The following is a 19179-nucleotide window of genomic DNA, read 5'->3' as shown; positions in this document are numbered from 1 at the left end:
GAATGGAATCAACACATAGAAAGAATGACAGAAAATAGAATAGTACGAATAGCAAGAGAGAAATCGCCAAATGGCAGATCATTGGGACGACCAAGGAAAAGATGGTCAGACAATGTCAATTGAGGCTAAAACCCGAAGTAAAACAGGCATTGAGCCTATTTATAAAGTAGGAAGAAGAAGAAGAGTGTTATTAATCCTCCTAAAACCAAGTTAGTCATCATTTTGGTTTTGTCTTTATTTATTTTTAAACCAACCTCTTCAGCTGCTTTAGCAAGCTCTGTAAGCATTTTGCTTACTTCGTTGATGTCGTCAGCGATTATGACAATATCATTAGCGAATATGACAAATCATTAGCGAACCGGAGATTGTTGAGTTGCTTTGCGTCTATGTGTATTCCCTTGGCTCAGTCCAGTTTTTTAAACACATATTCTAAGACAGTCGTGATAAGCTTCGGTCACATTGTGTCTCCTTCTCTAACACCTCCCTCGATTTTGAATTTGTTAATTCTTGATGGAGCTGCACACTCGCTGTTGCATGTCTATAGATATGAATCAAACGAGTGGTGTACCTGTAGTCCGTTCTTTAACGGTAAAATATTGCAAAACCTCTAAATTTTAAAGAACCGCTTGGATTGACATGAAATTTGGCATACACATATCTAACAAGTCAAAGAAAAAAAGTGATATTGTGCCGATATGTGCTTTTGCCACGGGGGTGCTTTTGACCCCCTCTTGGGAGTGAAAAATATTCGTAAAAAGTAAGTCCGGAAATTGATAAACTGACTAATTTTAAGTAACTTTTGGTCTATAGAGTTTTTTCACTAAGTCAATACTTTTCGAGTTATTTGCCAGTGAATATGTTCATTTTTTCAACAAAATAACGACACTTTTAGACGGTTTTTTGCAAATAACTCAAATAGTACGTATTTTGTCGAAAAAACATTCATAGCAAAAAAGCCTTCATAGCCTGTAAAAAAATTAAAGAAATGGTGTATATATCACGTTTCTATACCTAGTAGTAGCAGAGTTATAGCTAATTAAATATAGGTTCATACTCGTCAAATTCCAAATGGAATATTTTAACATGAAATAACCAAAAATGAAGCACATTTTGGGGAAAACTTATTACAACTTATTTAAAGTGTTTAAAAAAAACTTCATTTTTGTTTTATAAAAAAAATTCTAGCATCAAAAGTAAACAAGTTACGCTCAAAATAAAGTTAGTCACTTTTTTTTTTGGTAAAAAAATCGGCAAAATCACCCCCTAATTAGTATCTCAAATGAACTTAATCGTTACGACTTCACAAGTTTCTTGACCCGCGTATATATTGTTTATATGATCTGTAAGTTTCATCGGTTCAAAGTCCTTATTTTTGAAAGGGCTATAGTTAAAAGGGGTTGAACGAGTCACTCATCACGAATGTATGCAAATTTAGAAACACCAAATCTCAATCAATTTTTGTCTAACAGAAAAACAAAAAAATACATGATATTCAGAAAAGCAATGCTGATTTTTTTTTGTTTTTCGAGATTTTTGGTATCTCTAACAATTTTTAAGTTATTTTGAAAAAAAGCATATTTTTCAAAATTAAAATTTTTAAAAATTTTACTTTAAACCCAAATTGTTTCCAAAATAAGCACTTTAAATCGATGAAACTTACAGATCATATAAACACAACATAACTAAAATAATTTGTGGAGCGGTAACGATTAATTTCATTTAAGTTGCTAATTCGGGGGTGGTCTTCCCTATTTTTTTTTGCCAAAACAAAAGCGACCAATATTATTTTGAGCGTAACTTGCTTCAATTTAATGCTAGAAACTTTTCATAAAAACAGAAATAAAGCTTTTTTAAACACTTTAAAAAATTCATAATGGGTTTTCCCCAAAAAGTGCTTATTTTTTGGATATTTCACTTCGAAATATTCTATTTAAAATTTGGTGAATATGAATCTATTTTTCATTGGCTATAACTCTGGTTTTACGAAGTCTAGAGACCTAACGCGTACACCATTACTTTTTTACAGGATATATTTTTGCTAAGAACGTTTTTTTTTTGACAAAATATTTACTTTTTGAGTTATTTGCGAAAAACCGTCTAAAAATGTAGTTATTTTGTTGAAAAATGAATATATTCACTCGCAAATAACTCGAAAAGTGTTGACTTGGCGAAAAAGCTCTGTAGAACAAAAGTTACTTAAAATTAGTTAGTTTAGTTACATTTCCGGACTTATTTTAGACTTATATTTTTTCACCCCCAAGAGGGGGTGAAAGTCACCCCCAGGGCAAAAGCACACATCGGCACAATATCACTTTTTTTCTTTGACATGTAAGCTATGCGTTTGCCAAATTTCATATCAATCCAAGCGGTTCTTTAAAATTTAAGGCAAAAACCGTAAAAGAATGGACTACTGTAATCTATTCGACAATGGGCAAGTGCTATCGCTACTTTATCATTTTAATTGTGTCGAAGGCTTTCTGGAAATCGACAAATATCAGTACTAGTGGTCGGTTATATTCGACAGTTTTTCTATCAATACCTTCAGTGATAGTAGGTGATCGTTTGTCCCAAACCCTGAGCGAAAGCCAGCCTGTTCTACTGGTTGGTAAAAGTCCAATTTGCTCTTAAGTCCGATAGTGACCACCCTGGTAAAAAGCTTGTACATGTGTGACAGGAGATTAATGGGTCGGTAGTTTTGGATATTTGTGGGGTCCTTTTTTTATACATACATGATCACCATAAGGGAATTGTTCCATTCACTGGGAATTATGCTATGGGAATTATGCTATGAAAAATGCATAAATTAAATAGACCTTGATTTTTTTCTAAGAGGGTACTTCCTCCAATTTTTATGGTTTCCACCACTATGGTGTCTAATCCTGGTGCCTTCCCGTTCGCCATCTTTTCATGTGCGTCCCTAAGAAAAGAAAGAACGCACTTAAAAAAAGATATAGAACTACAACCATTAATTCTGAAGACCACGATTCACGATAGATCTGAAATTGATAGTAGTGGACTAGACTTCATTAAATGTATCTATTACATCTCTTTCTCTCCTGGACCATCACTCCTAGTGGAGTATTGGGCGCATCTGTCTCTCATGGCCGGTGGTGTAAGACGGCTGGTGGACAGCTTAGTGCATCTTCTTTTTGTTTATTCTATGGTTATTCTGCGTACCAGTTTCCTTTCTCTTATATTTCTTGCTCTGTTTTTCACTACCCCCATCTTAAGCCGATTCTGTTGTGTTCTCTGGTTATACTGTTTTCTTTCAAGTATTATCTGGTCTTCCCCTCTTTCTTGTCCCCTCAAGTTAATATTCGCGTTCTTGTCTTGTGATGTTATTAGGATTTTTCCTTAACGTATGACCAATCCACTTTCATTTCTTCTGCTTAATTGTTGTTATTATACTGGTAGGTTTTATTCTTCTCTATAGTTCTACATTCGTTATTTTATTAGGCCAATTAATTATTAGGATCTATGTTAAGGACCTATATATAAAAGTCTGTAGCCTCTTTGTTGTGCTTTCGTCGTGCTTCCAAGTTTCTGCTCCTTAGAGTAATATGCTTTTGACACTGGTATTGAATACGTTGATTTTTGTTGCTTGTGCCGTTTCACTTGTTTGCCAGATTTTATTTAACGCCTTGAAGGTGAATTTATTGTGTCTTCGTTATTCTTGCTTTTACGTCTTTTGTGCATCCTCCTATTTTTCCATAATTGATCCCAAATAAGTGACTTTCTCTATTTTTTCAATTTCTTTACATTTTATTTTTATTTTATTAATTTCCGGGTTATCGTTTTTTAAGATTTTTGTTTTCTCTGCATTTATCTGGAGACCAATCACGTGGGTCTACTGTGATAGCTTATATCTATTAGGTGTACCTAATTTAGTTTCATTTAATTTGTCGCATTTTGAATTATTATAATTTAAATTATTGTTACTAATTTTTGTTTCCATTGCTTTAGGAATAACAATTGTAGATGGAAAACTTTGGCAAATACAGAGAAGATTTGTAGTAACCCATCTCAAATATTTAGGTCTAGGTAAAAGATCTATGGAAGTATTTTTAAGAGACGAAATTACTGAGATTTTAGACTCATTGAAAGAAAACGAAGGAAAAGAACAACGTGTAGAAGAAATATTTATAGTAACCATACTAAGTTTTTTGTGGGCATTTGTAGCTGGTACTCGATTGAGCAAAGATGATTTGATTTTAAATAGGTAATCAAAATAAGTTTCATTTTTAATATATTTTTTTAAGGACGCTATATGGAATGGGATGTTTAGGAGCATTTCTTAGTATTTTGGTGGTTTACATTATAGTGTTTTTGCGGCGGTTCCATAGACGTAAATATAAATATTCTGAGCATTCCGGATGTGTTTCATGACGACAAGATCTCTTGGATTGATTGGTACTGGTACTATCTATTTCTAGCACATTGTATCAAGAAACTAATCGGGGTATAGACACGTTAGGAAATGACGACTTAATTGATACTGTCGCAGCTTTACTATGTGTAAGAGTGAAACAGAACCCATGAGAATAAAAAGATGGTGTCGTCACTTCGCTCTACATGCTGCTCAGTCTAAAAGAGAACGTTTGTGTAAATGAGAGTAAAGATGAGTCAGGTTTGATTACAGAACAAAACCTAAGGCCTCTACTATGTGCTTATAGGTAATTTGGCTTTAACTTAACTTCATCAGAGCACCTGTGTAGAGGTACTTTAATTCCTGGTACTTTACTGGGCAAAGAAATTATATGTGCTCTGAAATCCGGTTATCAACGGGCGCCATATGGATTCCGAGTTGAATGATGTGAAATCGGCAACTAGCCGGATGATTGTGGACAATACTTGCAGGCAATATTTGCGAAATGGGATACTGGTAGATCAAACTTAACATTACGTAGAAAACACTGAGTCGCAACATGGAATGTTAGGAGCTGTTTAGAGCCAGGTAAACTTTAGTGAGCAAAAGATTCAGAGGAAGATCTTCAGCACAATGGTTGGATCAAATAAAGGTGATGACTGTTTACTCATTATCTGAAACTAAATAACAAGCTCAAGCACATTATTGTGGAGTATTGGGCGCTTATGCGTTTCTTAGCCAAAAGTGTAAGATTACTGGCTGGTTGGGTCAGCTAAACAGGAGTGATATAATTGGACAGAAATACTCAAACGAATTATATGACGTCACTACATTCGTAAAAAAGGAAAAAATACAGAGGACGACGTTCAGGGTATTTACGAAAGTAACTTTGTTTTCCGTTTCTTGTACAACTCTTTTAATGAAACATATTATATTGTCTGAAATTGAATCAGTATATTAATATTTTCATTCTACTAGGTTACTAAAGATTCTTCACCAAAGAACGCGAGCGTTTGACATTGCAGGAGGATTGCTTAATCCATTTCCATGGCTAAGGTTTATAGCTCTTGAGAACACTGGGTATAATTTGGTTCTACAAATGAACGCACAAATAAAAGAACTACTTTTGGAAACAATAAACGATCACTACAAAGATTGGGCCCCTGGAAGGACCGACGACTTGATTTACTCTTTTATAACAGAAATGAAAAGCAGTCAGGACCCAGACAGCACTTTTACAGGTACTTTAAGCATTAAATAGTTGTTCTAATACAAAAAACTTCTCCTTCTAAGATGTTACCTCACTTAGTTTTCACACAACTCTGGTAATATTTGGTGTATTATTTTTGTAGAGGACCAACTCTTGATGTTGTGCTTAGACATGTTTATGGCGGGATCTCAAATCACTACTAGCACATTAGATTATGTATTTTTTGCAATGATATTATATCCGGAGGTGCAAGAAAATTGTAGAACATGTATTCAGAAGGCCTTTAGGAATGATGAACACATCAATTATAGTGATAGACATAGGTAAGTACATTTAGTAAGTCTTTTACAAAAATGTAAAACAAAGCGATGTGAAAAAGTAGCTAGCATTACCTTTTATACTTACTTTACAATCGTAACCGTATAGTAGGATCGGAAATCGGCTAAAAAATTTAAACTGAATATAAAAAAATTCAGTTTGACCAAATTGTGTGAAGTCCAAGTCTTCTCGAATATGAACAGAACCGCAATTTAGTCCAGATAAATTGTTATATATTTTTTTACCAATAATAATAAGACGTTTTAACCAAATGATATTTCAAATACGTACCAAATAGGTATTTTGGATTCGGTTCCGCTAACGAACTTGCTTTTTTGTCCTCAAAAATAGAAAAAAGTTTAATTTCACTTGCTTAATATTTTCGTGTAGTTATTTTAACTGTATTAATATACAAGTGTTTATTGTAAGTTCTAAAATGCATAATTTACAATGATTAATGGGATGTTAAAATATCGGTAAGTGCTAATCTTTAAAGCAGCTAACCGAATTTCTCAAACATTTATACCACACTTTGATACCGACACTTTTTTGCGGATTTTGACCGAATTCCGTTTCTACTATAAAATTGTGTACCGTAGAAAACAAAATTGTATAATGGAAATCACATTTTTAGAGTTCCTTATATTGAAGCAGTCATATGTGAAGTGTTGCGGTTGTACCACGTTATGCCTGTTACAGGACCAAGAAGAGCTACTAAAGATACTGTTTTAGAAAACTATTCCATACCTAAAGTAAGTTGTTGGCTACTTACTTACTTTAAAAAAATCTGAAAACACATCAATTATAATACCGAGATCATTTGAATCCGGGACATTTCATTTGAAAAGTATCCTAGTCTCATTTGTAATGATGTTCATGATTTGTGATTCTAGCACGATGAGGCTCCCCCACACTATGGCGTTGAGGTTGAGATTACTTAAATAACGTTTTACCAGGTGGATGGATAGGTAGAAGGAATCTATCGAATGGCCACCAAGCTCTCCAGATTTAACCCCGTTAGATTTTTTAAGGGGATATTTGAGGAGAAAAGTCTGTCAAAGTTGACCGAAAAGTGTAAAGAGTTGGAAGAGCGTATCAGAACGGAAATTGCACAAGTAATTCTTGAAGTCGTCAAAAATGTTAGGAAAGAATTTAATATCCGTCTTTCTCATTGCATTATTGCTGAAGACAATAATATTCAACAGTTCTTATAATTTGATTGTATTTTGCTAAACATTTATGATAATTTAATTGTATTAATAAACCAGCAGTTTTAGCTCTGTAGAAATAATTATTCAGATAATACATCGTTGCAAAGCCAATTAAGAGACCTTTAAAAGGAGGTCTTTCGGATCTCGGTTTGTATTTAAGAAATCGTCGATTAGCTCCTGCCGCCAACATTGATATCGTAATTTCCAGCACATATGTGTGTATATAGCAATGGATTATCATCATCATCATCATAAGTGGCTCGACAATCCATTGTGGATCTTGGCCTACTCGCAAAGAAGTCACCACACCTGTCAATTCCTGGCAACTTCCCTCCATCTTCTGACCCCTTGAATCTTTATGTCTTCTTCCACATCATCAATCCATCTTCTTCGTGGTCATCCTCTACTTCTTGTGCCCTCTGGTTTTGAAAAAAGTTAATATCTTAGTGTTCTTGTAATCTGGCATTCTAGCAATGTGTCCAGCCCAACTAAGTCTTGACACTTTAACGAAATTCACAATATCTGGATCGGTGTATATCTGATACAGTTCAAAGTTGTATCTTCGACGCCATAGCCCATTTTCATTTACGGCCCCAAAAGTCTTTCTAAGAATTTTTTTCTCAAAAATACAGCAAAAATATAGCAATTAATTGATGACAATTTAAAAATTATGATTGGATTAAATTATTTTAGGATACAACAATATTAATAAGTATATATTCAGTACACCATAACAAGGAGTATTGGAAAGATCCGGAGGTATTTAGACCTGAAAGGTTTCTAGATGACAATGGAAATCTCTTCTATCCAGAACACTTTATCCCTTTTAGTTTAGGTAGGTATGTTTTCTTTTTAATCCTTAGTAAGCAGAGGCTTACCTATTGTGCAGGGTGTGCGGTGCACACGGTCGCCGGGATGTTGGGAGCGCCGAGCGCCAAAAAGAAGGTCCTTTACTTTGTTTCAATATAAAATATGCTTTTACATTGGCACTTCAGCGCGATTTATAGATTGCCGCCCGCTCGGACAACGGACAGGCAGCCACTCTTTTTGATTCGTTTGAAGACATACCGGATTTTTGTTTACTTTATAAACGTACCTAATACCCTATGTACTAATACTATACTTTGTTTCACATTAAGAATAGAACGTTACGCTTATAAAGATCAGTGTTGCCAAACCTCTTGGGCATGGGTTGCTACTCATCGACTGCCGACATACGATTGATTCTAATTAGTACGGCGTGGTATTGGAGCTCTTGGCGTGAAACGCTCTATAGGTAGGTACCCATTCGACTATTCCATTTTGACTGCGCGTCTACCAAAGGGCGCCAGGACATCGACTGCACACGGGCGCTACATGGGCTAGAGCCGCCTCTGTTAGTAAGTTAACAGTTATTAATGAAATGTGAAATATAGGGATATTCCTGAATACCGCGTACCAAAAAACAGTTTATTGATAGCAAGCTCAAAATTTGTTAATAGCTTAACGGTGTCCAGTCGGACAAACTTTGATGTATGGGAACACTGGAACAGGGGAAGTTATAATTGTGGAATAGGTTACAGGTTTCGAACGTCAGACTACGAAAACGTTCCATGTATTTTGTCGGACAGAACTTCTAATTGATTTGTTACCCTTTCATTAAACTCTCATGCACACATCAGACTGCTATTTATCACCAATATAGTTCCTGTCTACACGTGTCGGACTTATTAAAATCCCCAATATATATGTGTCGGACAAACATTTTTTCATATATTATATAAAGTTTGCTATTGGATAAACTTAAAAACTACCTGCTAGTTTTCACAATCATAAACTTTTCAAGATGACACGTTCTACAATTAAAATTACGTTCCATAATTAAAACTTTCTATGTTCCAGTGTTCCCATACATCAAAATTTGTCCAACTAGACACCGTTAAGCTTTTAACAAATTTTCATATTGTTATTAATCAACTTTTTTTCGCTACGCGGGATCCAGGCCTAGGAGTACACCATTTCAAAAAGTAAATTACTCTTGATACTATAAATAAAGAGATAGTATTTTCCCGTAACGCAAATACGTCCGAGTTCGCGCATTGATGACGTAACTGGAGACCGGAAGTTGAATTTGAATTCTTGTTAAAGTTAAATGGGATTTGTATGCATTATGTGATGAAATTATTCAATTAGCATAATAACATTAAACTTCAATGAATTCGAAAAACATAGTGTCGAGATTCCAGTCAAAATAACTGTCAAAAATAAAATATAAAATACAACCGCGAACAATTCAAAGTAATCGGACATTACGAATGATTACGAACCATTACGAACTTGTCGGTCTCCAGTTACGTCACGACTTCCGGGTGTGCAATATATTATCTTTTACCGATTAGTCTACGGATTTCCTAGCCTAGATCGTTTTAATTATACACTTCACTGTTCACTGGCCTCACTGGCTCACTGCACCACTAGCATTATTAGGTATACATATATTAGATACTCCGTCTAATATACTTACCGTTGCACGTCATCCGCGTCATAGCCTGTGACGTCACATGATACCAACACAAAATATTTAGGCGGTAGGTGTGTTCATTTTTAGAATAAGTTTGCCAAGTACACTGGAATTGCAGCCACTAGACATATTTTATTATATACGCGTAGAAATAATATTTGAAGATTTCTATTAATAAAATATTAATAAAATTTCTATTAATGTTCTTCTTCTTCTTCTTCTTCTTCCTCTTTATAAGCAATTCTGCTTATTCATTGGCGGACTGATACCTCTATGGAAGGTTATCACTCCATCTTTTGCGCGGTCGGCCGATACTTCTTCTACCGATTGGTGATTTATCTCGTGCTATTTTGACCACACGTGTCTCCCCTATTCTGGTTATGTGGTTGTTCTATTGTTTTTTTTTATATTTAGTGTCCATTCGTTTATACACTGTACGTTACATTGTCTTCTAATATCTTCGCTCCTCTTTCGATCTCTCAGTGTATTTCATGTAAGTCTTCTCAGTACTCTCATCTCTGCTGTTTCCAGTAGTCTTTGTGTTGTGGCTGTATCGGGTCTTGTTTCTGATGCATATGTCATTATTGGTCTTACACTGGCTTTATAAATTCTTGACTTCATCTCAGTGTTAATATGTCGGTTTCTCCATATAGTGTTATTAAGGCATCCTGCCAATCTATTTGCTTTTTGTACTTGATTTCTCACTTCTTTGTCTAGGTCTCCGTTACTTGACAATGTAATTCCAAGGTATATTACTTCCATTACTTTTTCAATACTGATACCATCAATTTCTATTTTACATCTGATTGATTCTTTACTAATTACTATTGTTTTGGTTTTCTGAGATGAAATTGTCACATTGAATTCTTTTGCTCTTATGTTAATCTGTGGACTAATCTTTGCACACTATCTTCATCTTGGGCTATCAATATTGCGTCGTCTCCGTAGCAGAGTATTTTTACTTCTTTGTTTCCCATTCTATATCCTCTTCCTTTGTTGACGTTTTTGATGATTTCATCCATGATTAATTTGAAAAGCATAGCACGCAATGAGTCTCCCTGTCTTAGTCCGCTGCCTGTATCTATAAGTTCTGTAAGTTGTCCATCTATTCTGACTTCCATTTTGTTGTTTTGGTAGATGTCCTCAATAGTTTCTCAATAGTTTGAGAAATGTCTATATTAATGTTAACTTAAAGAAATACACAATAATATTTTTCATTTAATTTGCATAAATTGATTGATTATAAAGCGTTTTTATGAAGCACATTTGTTCGGAACACACTGTAACTGTAATCGACCGAAGGTGACATTTTGGCATAAATTGGTAACATTTATTTGACAGTTGCGGTGATGACACTCCATATTTGTTTTGATTCTTTACTATAACTATTTGTTTTATTATATTTACTGTTTTTTATTATTTACTTTAACATAAGATTGTTTTTAATTCTTGTTTTCTTTCTATTTATTTACATTCAATACTAATTTGTTTTGTTGTATAATGCACGTTTGCAATAATTATGTGATCTATTTGATTTAAAATAGATTCAGGATTTTTTTATACTTGGGCAACTGTGTTAATTTAGATCTCTGACATAAATAATGACGTGCAACGGTAAGTATATTAGACGGACTGTACGTCTGAGTTGATTTTATCTGAAAGGAAGTCAAACTTGTTCCAACATGAGACTTTGCCTATAGGGCTTTTCATCGATTGTCATTAGTTTCGAGCTTCTGTTATGTGTCACATAATATTAATATATCTACGTCATACGTCTTTGGTTTGTATCATTGGATATACCACGATATACCAATAACGTATGACGTAGATATATTAATATTATGTGACACATGGCAGAAGCTCGAAACAAATGACTGTGAATGAAAAGCCCTATTCAATGAATGGATTACCGTTAGTACGGTAGAGACTGTCACGTCACTATATCATCCAGTATCCAGTAAGTTAATTTCTTATTGGTGAAAATATTCCAGAACTACTCTGTATCGCATCCTTCGAGAAGTGGTTGATATAATATGCTGTCCCCCAGACTCATTAGAAGGTTGAGAAGCAAATGGGCTGAATGAGCTGAAATTACTGAGGAATGAAGTTTATTGAAACATTTATCCTCGACAACATACAACCAGCCCTGAGAGCCAGATTAAGCGAGCCATCCAGGCTCCACTACGGCCAGTTCTCAACAGAAGAGACAATCAGGCAAACGATGGAAAGGGTCCCCATAAATGGCTGTGCTATAAAATAAGTTATTCTTTTGTTTAACAATTCAACCAGTGTCCTATAGGAATAAATTTTCTGCTTCTAGTTTTGTTATCGAAAATTTAGTGGTAGGAAAATTTGAATTTATGTAGGGCCGTTGTTTTCTCATGCCAATTTATGTTATGCAAATTTTTTTACCATTTCTAAATCAATAGCGACAAAACAAGTAGAATAACAACTTAATATATACTAAATTTACAATCAAGATGCACTAGAAATAAACAAACCAAGACACATTAAATGCTACTAGGAGCACTCCAGAATCATAATTTACAATGTAAAAACTTTGAAAATCATGATTTGTGATTTACAATGTATATATATACCTACCAGGGCCGGATATAGGCAACTCCGTAAGGGGGCAAGTTTAAACTTGCCGCCCCCTTTATTGAAAAAATGGATGTAGATCACAGCATAGGTGTAGGTAAATAAAAAAAATAGTACCTACATACAGTTTTATTGGAAGGAATGAATTTTGTACATTTTGAGTTTCAAAAATATACTTAATATAGTTATTACAAATTTGCAACACTACTATATACTTCATTACGGCAAATCCACAAAAAATAGGGATATAAATATATATACTAGGTATATACTAACTTTCTTTACTCATAAACCACCTTATAAAGGTAATTGTATTTTACGGCTTTTTTAGAAGCAAAATACTTGCATTACGTCATCAAAACTAATGGGAGATGCACGTTTGTGCTCAATAGCTATGATGCTTAAATCAGTGAGCCTTTGTTGCTGCATTGAATTTCTTAGATAGTTTTTTACTATTTTTAATTTGCTAAAACTTCTTTCTCCCGAAGCAACTGATACTGGCATAGTTAGAAATATTTTTAGTCCTGTTGTGATATTGGGATAACCCTCATCAAGTTTATTTTTCAAAATTTTGTCAAGAGTTGTTGAAGCATTTGCATCCTTCAAGTTAGGATCTGCTGCCAAAGCATGGTTCTTGAAACTTTCAATTTCAAATACAAAGCCTTTTTTGTTCATGTCTTTCTTGTAAGTATCCGCCAATAGCCATGCCTTCACCTTAAGATCAGAGAAGTCCATGTTATTAATTCGATATCCATTCAAAAATCCAAACTTTTCATTGACATTTTCCAAAGCTTTGAACCTAATACTTAAGGTGATACAGTAGCGATCAACAGGTAGCCAAAACGCGTTCCAAGATTGCGGTTGTAATTTTGAATAATTTTTCGAGATATTTGGCACACGTATTCGTAATATAATAAAGAATGGCGGTACAGAGCCCAATTTGAAAAATATATTAATATGTGGAAATTCCTCTGTAATTAAATATAATATTAAAAAAACGAGCCTGTACCGCCATTAAGAAGAACAAAAAAATACACTTTCTTCAAATAAACTTTTTTATCCGATGCCTAGATTTTGTGTCATTTTGGAACTACTAATGAAATAAAAAATTTTAGTAGTTCCAAAATGACACAAAATCTAGACATCGGATAAAAAAGTTTATTTGAAGAAAGTGTATTTTTTTGTTCTTTTTAATGGCGGTACAGGCTCGTTTTTTTAATATTGTATTTAATTACAGAGTAATTTCCACATATTAATATATTTTTCAAATTGAGCTCTGTACCGCCATTCTTTATTATATTACGAATACGTGTGCCAAATATCTCGAAAAAATATTCAAAATTACAGCCGCAATCTTGGAACGCGTTTTCGCTACCTGTTGATCGCTACTGTTTCCTCTTAACTCTACTACCAATCTGTCAGTGATTTCTAGCATTGAACTTTTGAGTAAGTCTTCTTGGGAACGGTAGACAACTTCATCCTCACATAGTTCGTCAAACATGGCTTTCTTCTTCCTTTTTCTTTTCTCCTTAAATTTTTCAGATACGTCGTTTAAACTAGCAAGAAATTGGGCTTCATCAAGGGCTTGTTGTGGCGAAAAATCTCTAGAAGATTTAATAAATTGCAGAAGTCCCTGCACGTGTTTTGCAGCCTGATCAACTGTTAAATCGTCGTTTTAAAGAAACTTCTGCACATAATCAATCCTTTTCAATTGGAAATACCAGAAATAACAAAATGCCATAAATTCAAAAGTTTTCAATTTTTCCATCAAGGACTTGGACTCGCTTTAGGTATCAGATGTTGATAGAGGGTCGTTAAGTAGTTCTTCCAATGCCAGTATAACTTTACCAAAATGCTTATACACAGCTTTGACGGCCTCTATTCTTGAGGACCATCTGGTTTTACTTTTTGATTTCAAAGTTATGGGTACGTGCTTTTTTAGAACTTCCCATCTGGAAGTGGAAGCACTAAAAAAGTTATACAAGCTACCAAGAGATCCAAAAAAGCGTTGAGTTTCCACCGAAGTCTCAGCAGCTTAAATCTATTTTTTGCCGATTGCAAAAAATTTGCCGCCCCCTCTAATTTGCCGCCGGGGGCACGTGCCCCCTTTGCCCCTCCGTAGTTCCAGCCCTGATACCTACATTTTAAATTATGATTCGGGAGTGCTCCTAATAGCGTTTAACGTGTCTTGGTTTGTTTATTTCTACTGCATCTTGATTGTAAACTTAGTATAGTTATTTTGATGCTATCGCAAAGTTTAGCTAAAGATAGGGAATTCTTAAGTCTTAAGCCAGCTTCCCATTCCCATCTATTTTCTATCGTTATATTGGTTTACTTTATTTGTTTACTAAGATATTTACATTTAGGGGTCTAACATCTAACTTTCTCTTCAACTTTATTTTGACAGTGAATCAGGGGAAAATGTTTTTCTATAGCTTTGGATGTACTCATATATTTATATTTTTTAAATACTGGTTTTGCTTTTAGGTAAAAGGAAATGTTTAGGAGACGTTCTGGCAAGGAGTGCATTATTTACGATTTTTTCGGAAATTATTAGAAACTATTCCGTTCACAAATACCCTGGAACACCAGAGCTTACCATGGAATGTAAACCTGGAATTACAATAGCTCCAGAACATTATACTGTTCAATTTTTAAGATGCAAGCCAACTGAAACGATGAATAAATAATTTTAAAGCTAAACCTGGAAGGGTACTTACCCTTACATGCTTAGAACTTTGTTATAAATCTATAAAATAAGGTATAATCTACAAAAATAGTACAAATTTCAATTGTCTTAAATTCTTTAAAAAATGTTTTTCTTAAATGATTTCATAAAATTTTATTATATTTGTATTGTAGAAATGAGTTATAAATGGGTACCTATATGAGTCGTTTGGTTTCAAAACCCGACAAATCCACTGAGGTCAAATGTTGGGAAATTCAAAAAAACTGTCTTGGTATGAAAGTTAAGCTTATGGTTAGGTATTAATTGGATTTGCTGGATTTTGAAACCAACCCAATATTTGAAATGAATTTAAATGAATGAAGCGAATTAAGATTAGATTTGGAGGGTTTTGCATCGTAAATTCAGTATAAACTTATAGAGGGCAAGATTACAAATATGCTCTATACTATTTAGACGGAAAGCTAGAGCCGAAAAATCATAGTCATAAGTAATATGGAGTTTTTCCTGTGAAATGTGTCCATTGTATATTGACAATTATGACCCCTTTCAGGCTGACACCTCAGTGGATACAGGAAGTAGCAATAAGGGATGAAAGGGGAAAGTTAGTGCAGTCATTAAAGGTTTTCACCTCCTATTTTCTCAAACCTCCATCGATTTGCATGAAAATTGGTGACTATTTAGAGCATACCTCAAGAAACAAAACTGATTTGGTGCCACTTGAACTTTTACCCTGGTGGTGAATACCACCCCTTCCCGCGGGTGAAAACTATTTTATTAAAAACATCGTCACAAATCGATAGAGGGGCAAATTTTAAGTAAAATTTATTATATCGCGTTATTAAAATAAATCAATACTTTTTGAGTTATTAAAGATCAAAGATTTATTTTGTCTATTTAAGAGCATATGCGTGAAGTTACGGATGATAAAAAGAACATGTTAATTAATTGTATGTTAGTAAAATATTATTTTTATATTATTCCGATATTTAATTGAATTTTTTTTTCATTATAAACTGAATATGTCCAGAAACTGGGGGTGTCCAATAATAAGTACATTTGACATATTCGAATACACTTTTGCCAAATTTATAATATCGAAATAATACAAAAATAATATTTTAGTAACATACAATTAATTAATATGTTCTGTTTATCATCCGTAACTTCACGCATGTGCTCTTAAACAGACAAATCTTTGATCTCTTATAACTCAAAAAGTATTGATTTATTTTAATACCACGATATAACAAATTTTACTTATAATTTGTCCCTCTATCGATTTATGGGGCTATTTTTAATAAAATCCTTTTCACCCCCGAGAAGGAGTGGTATCCACCCCTTAGGGTAAAAGTGCAAGCTGACACCAAATCATTTTTATTTCCTGAGGTATGTTCTAACTAGTCACCAATTTTCATGCAAATCGATGGAGGTTTACCAAAATAGGAGGTGAAAACCTTTAAAGACTACACTAACTTTCCCCTTTCATCCCTTATTGCTACTTTATGTATCCACTGAGGTGTCAGCCTGAAAGGGGTCATAATTATCAATATACAATAGACACATTTCACATGCCAAACTCCATATTACTTATGACGATGATTTTTCGGCCCTAGGTCTTAGACTATATGAATAACTCAATGTTCATAAAAAGTGGATTTGTCGCATTGTCGGGTTTTGAAACTGGACGACTCATATAATATAATTAAACGTGTTTTGTGCGTTTTTTCACGAATAAAACATATTATGTATCGTTATGTTTTATTATTAACTTCCTTATTTTTTCAAATAAATCATGTTTGTACAACTGGTTATACTCTTGATAAAGTCTGAGTCAAGACTTGATCATGAAAGATGAAAGTACCGACTAGCGCTGGGTGAATTCGAAATTTGGTAATCGACATTATAATTCATGCTTAATAGCTTAATCTTAATTGATCTTCATTATTTTCGTGAGGAAAAGCTGTTTTATGGCAATTGCTATCTATAACTCTCATGGCCTGAGGCTGAAAAACGTTTGCGTCGATTGCATTCACGAGAAAACTTTTAGAGAATTAAGGCTGATTTATGTTACACCGGGACGTAACGGCACGGCGCGCAGAACAATAGAAATCGCACGTCCTCGGCACTTCCCGGTCTCGCCCCGTTCCGTAGTAAGATAAATCAGCCAATCCTTTTAATATCGGACGATCCTTCAACGTGTGCCGTCCCGTCCACGTCCCCGTTGTAACATAAATCCGGCTATATTCGGCAGCAAATATTTCTTGGGGATATTTTGTCCGGGATTTTTTCAATTAAGTATTTTTTTATGGGAAATAAGCCACAATTTTACTAAAAAATGAATTTATTAACCTTTCAGTGCTAACGTGAAGTATTTTGACATAAGTCCGTCTCTGGGACCGTATGTTTATACATGTACTGTAAATTTTACAAATTTTTAAAATTTAATTACTTCAAGGGTCTTATTAGATACTTTTTTATTTAAAATAAATGCAGTTTTATTTAAAAATTATATTTATAAACATTTATTTTGACAAAAATAATTCCTTAACAAAAACAAGCAACTATTCTAAAAAGTGAGAAAAAAAACCCTAAAATCTTAATATAAACAAAAAATTTGCTGAGTTATTTTTAAACTAAAGATGAAATTATCCACTTATAATAACCACACTTACCTAAGCAATTCGAATAATACGAAGTAACTTTACACTTAAAAAAAGTCAATCTTTTTCTGAACATTCCACACATATACCCTTTATGTGTTCTAAGCACATAAATTTATTACATGAGTAACAACTGTACTTTATTTTTCGACTTTTCGTAGTTCATTTATATTTCTCAAAAGTAAAAAAAAAAAATAATATTTTATTCACTAAAAATACAACGCTAAAAGTTACAATCCTTACCTACCTTTAGCACAGCCGCAAAAGCTAACATCCGTCTCCGAGACCAAAATCTTGTGTAACGAACGAACTATGCATCTACGTTCTACAATATTTTAATACTAACAACGGTTAGGTATGCCATAAAATATGAAGCTATTGAATGACCTAGCCCTAGCCCGAAAATCGAAATAGATCGTTAATTATCGGTATTAATAGGTTAGCTCCGTCTATGAGACCATGCGTTAGCACTGAAAGGTTAACGTTTCGAAGCCCAAATCGGGTTTCGTTGTCAAAATACAAAATACTATTAAAATAAACAAAAATGTTGTTGCTAAGTAAAAAAATTCTTCTAATAATCTGACTCATTTAATAATAATAAATAATAATAAATTAATAAATTAATTTAAAACGTTAATAAATTCATTTTTTAGTAAAATTGTGGCTTATTTCCCATAGAAAATACTTAATTATAAAAATGCCACAGGGATTTTTTCAGTAACATGCTGGAACTTTTCAAGCGACCCGGTGATTTTATAGGAAAGGGGTCTCCCATCCTCATGTTACCTTCTATCATCAGAATTTTGTATAGGGCTTTTCATCGACTGTCATTTGTTTCGAGCTTCTGTCATGTGTCACATAATATTAATATATCTACGCTATACGTCTTTGGTTTGTATCATTGTTATATATCAATAACGTATGACGTAGATATATTAATATTATGTGACACATGACAGAAGCTCGAAACAAATGACTGTGAATGAAAAGCCCTTATAGGGCTTTTCATCGACTGTCATTTGTTTCGAGCTTCTGTCATGTGTCACATAATATTAATATATCTACGCTATAAGTCTTTGGTTTGTATCATTGTTATATATCAATAACGTATGACGTAGATATATTAATATTATGTGACACATGACAGAAGCTCGAAACAAATGAATGTGAATGAAAAGCCCTATTCATTATTTATAATTAAAACTTATTTTACCGGCCTCAAGAGGTCGCGGCCTCTCGGTGATTGCACCGATTCATTTATAAAGGCTGTATGACACTATGCATTTTCTTGTATCATTTCTAATATCGTTTCTGATATCGTTTCTTGTATACATTTTCTTGTATCATTTCTTGTACGTACATTTGTGCCCTGTATGACACTATGCAAGTTCTTGTATCGAAAACTGTATGAAATTCGGCACGTGATTGGTCGAAATTTTGTTTGTCACCCTGTCACGTTACATTGGTATGGTAGTACTGCGTCTATAGCTGATTTTAAGGATTTTATAAAATTTATAAACTTTTAAAAACAAATATTTTAATGTTATAATAACTAGAATTTTTACGTTGACTGTTGATTATTTGTGTTTTTTATTTTGTTTTGATATTTGTGCTAAAATATTTG

General features: G+C 33.7%; 1 protein-coding gene across 1 annotated transcript in view; it reads left to right on the top strand.

Moving 5' to 3' along the window:
• LOC114334608 (uncharacterized) overlaps positions 1-15661 on the top strand; it is a 153457-nt gene extending 137796 nt beyond the window's left edge. The window contains exons 17-22 of the mRNA XM_028284683.2: positions 3964-4219; positions 5345-5607; positions 5719-5899; positions 6529-6646; positions 7799-7940; positions 14694-15661. Coding sequence (XP_028140484.2) covers positions 3964-4219; positions 5345-5607; positions 5719-5899; positions 6529-6646; positions 7799-7940; positions 14694-14896 — 1163 coding nt within the window. The 3' untranslated portion in view covers positions 14897-15661. The remainder of the gene's footprint in view (positions 1-3963; positions 4220-5344; positions 5608-5718; positions 5900-6528; positions 6647-7798; positions 7941-14693) is intronic.
• Positions 15662-19179: the final 3518 nt, after the last annotated feature.

The sequence above is a fragment of the Diabrotica virgifera genome, chromosome 1 (assembly GCF_917563875.1).
Source record: "Diabrotica virgifera virgifera chromosome 1, PGI_DIABVI_V3a".
NCBI lineage: Eukaryota > Metazoa > Arthropoda > Insecta > Coleoptera > Chrysomelidae > Diabrotica > Diabrotica virgifera.
The sequence above is the reverse complement of the archived record's forward strand: the minus strand, read 5'-3'. Positions and strand labels throughout refer to the sequence as shown.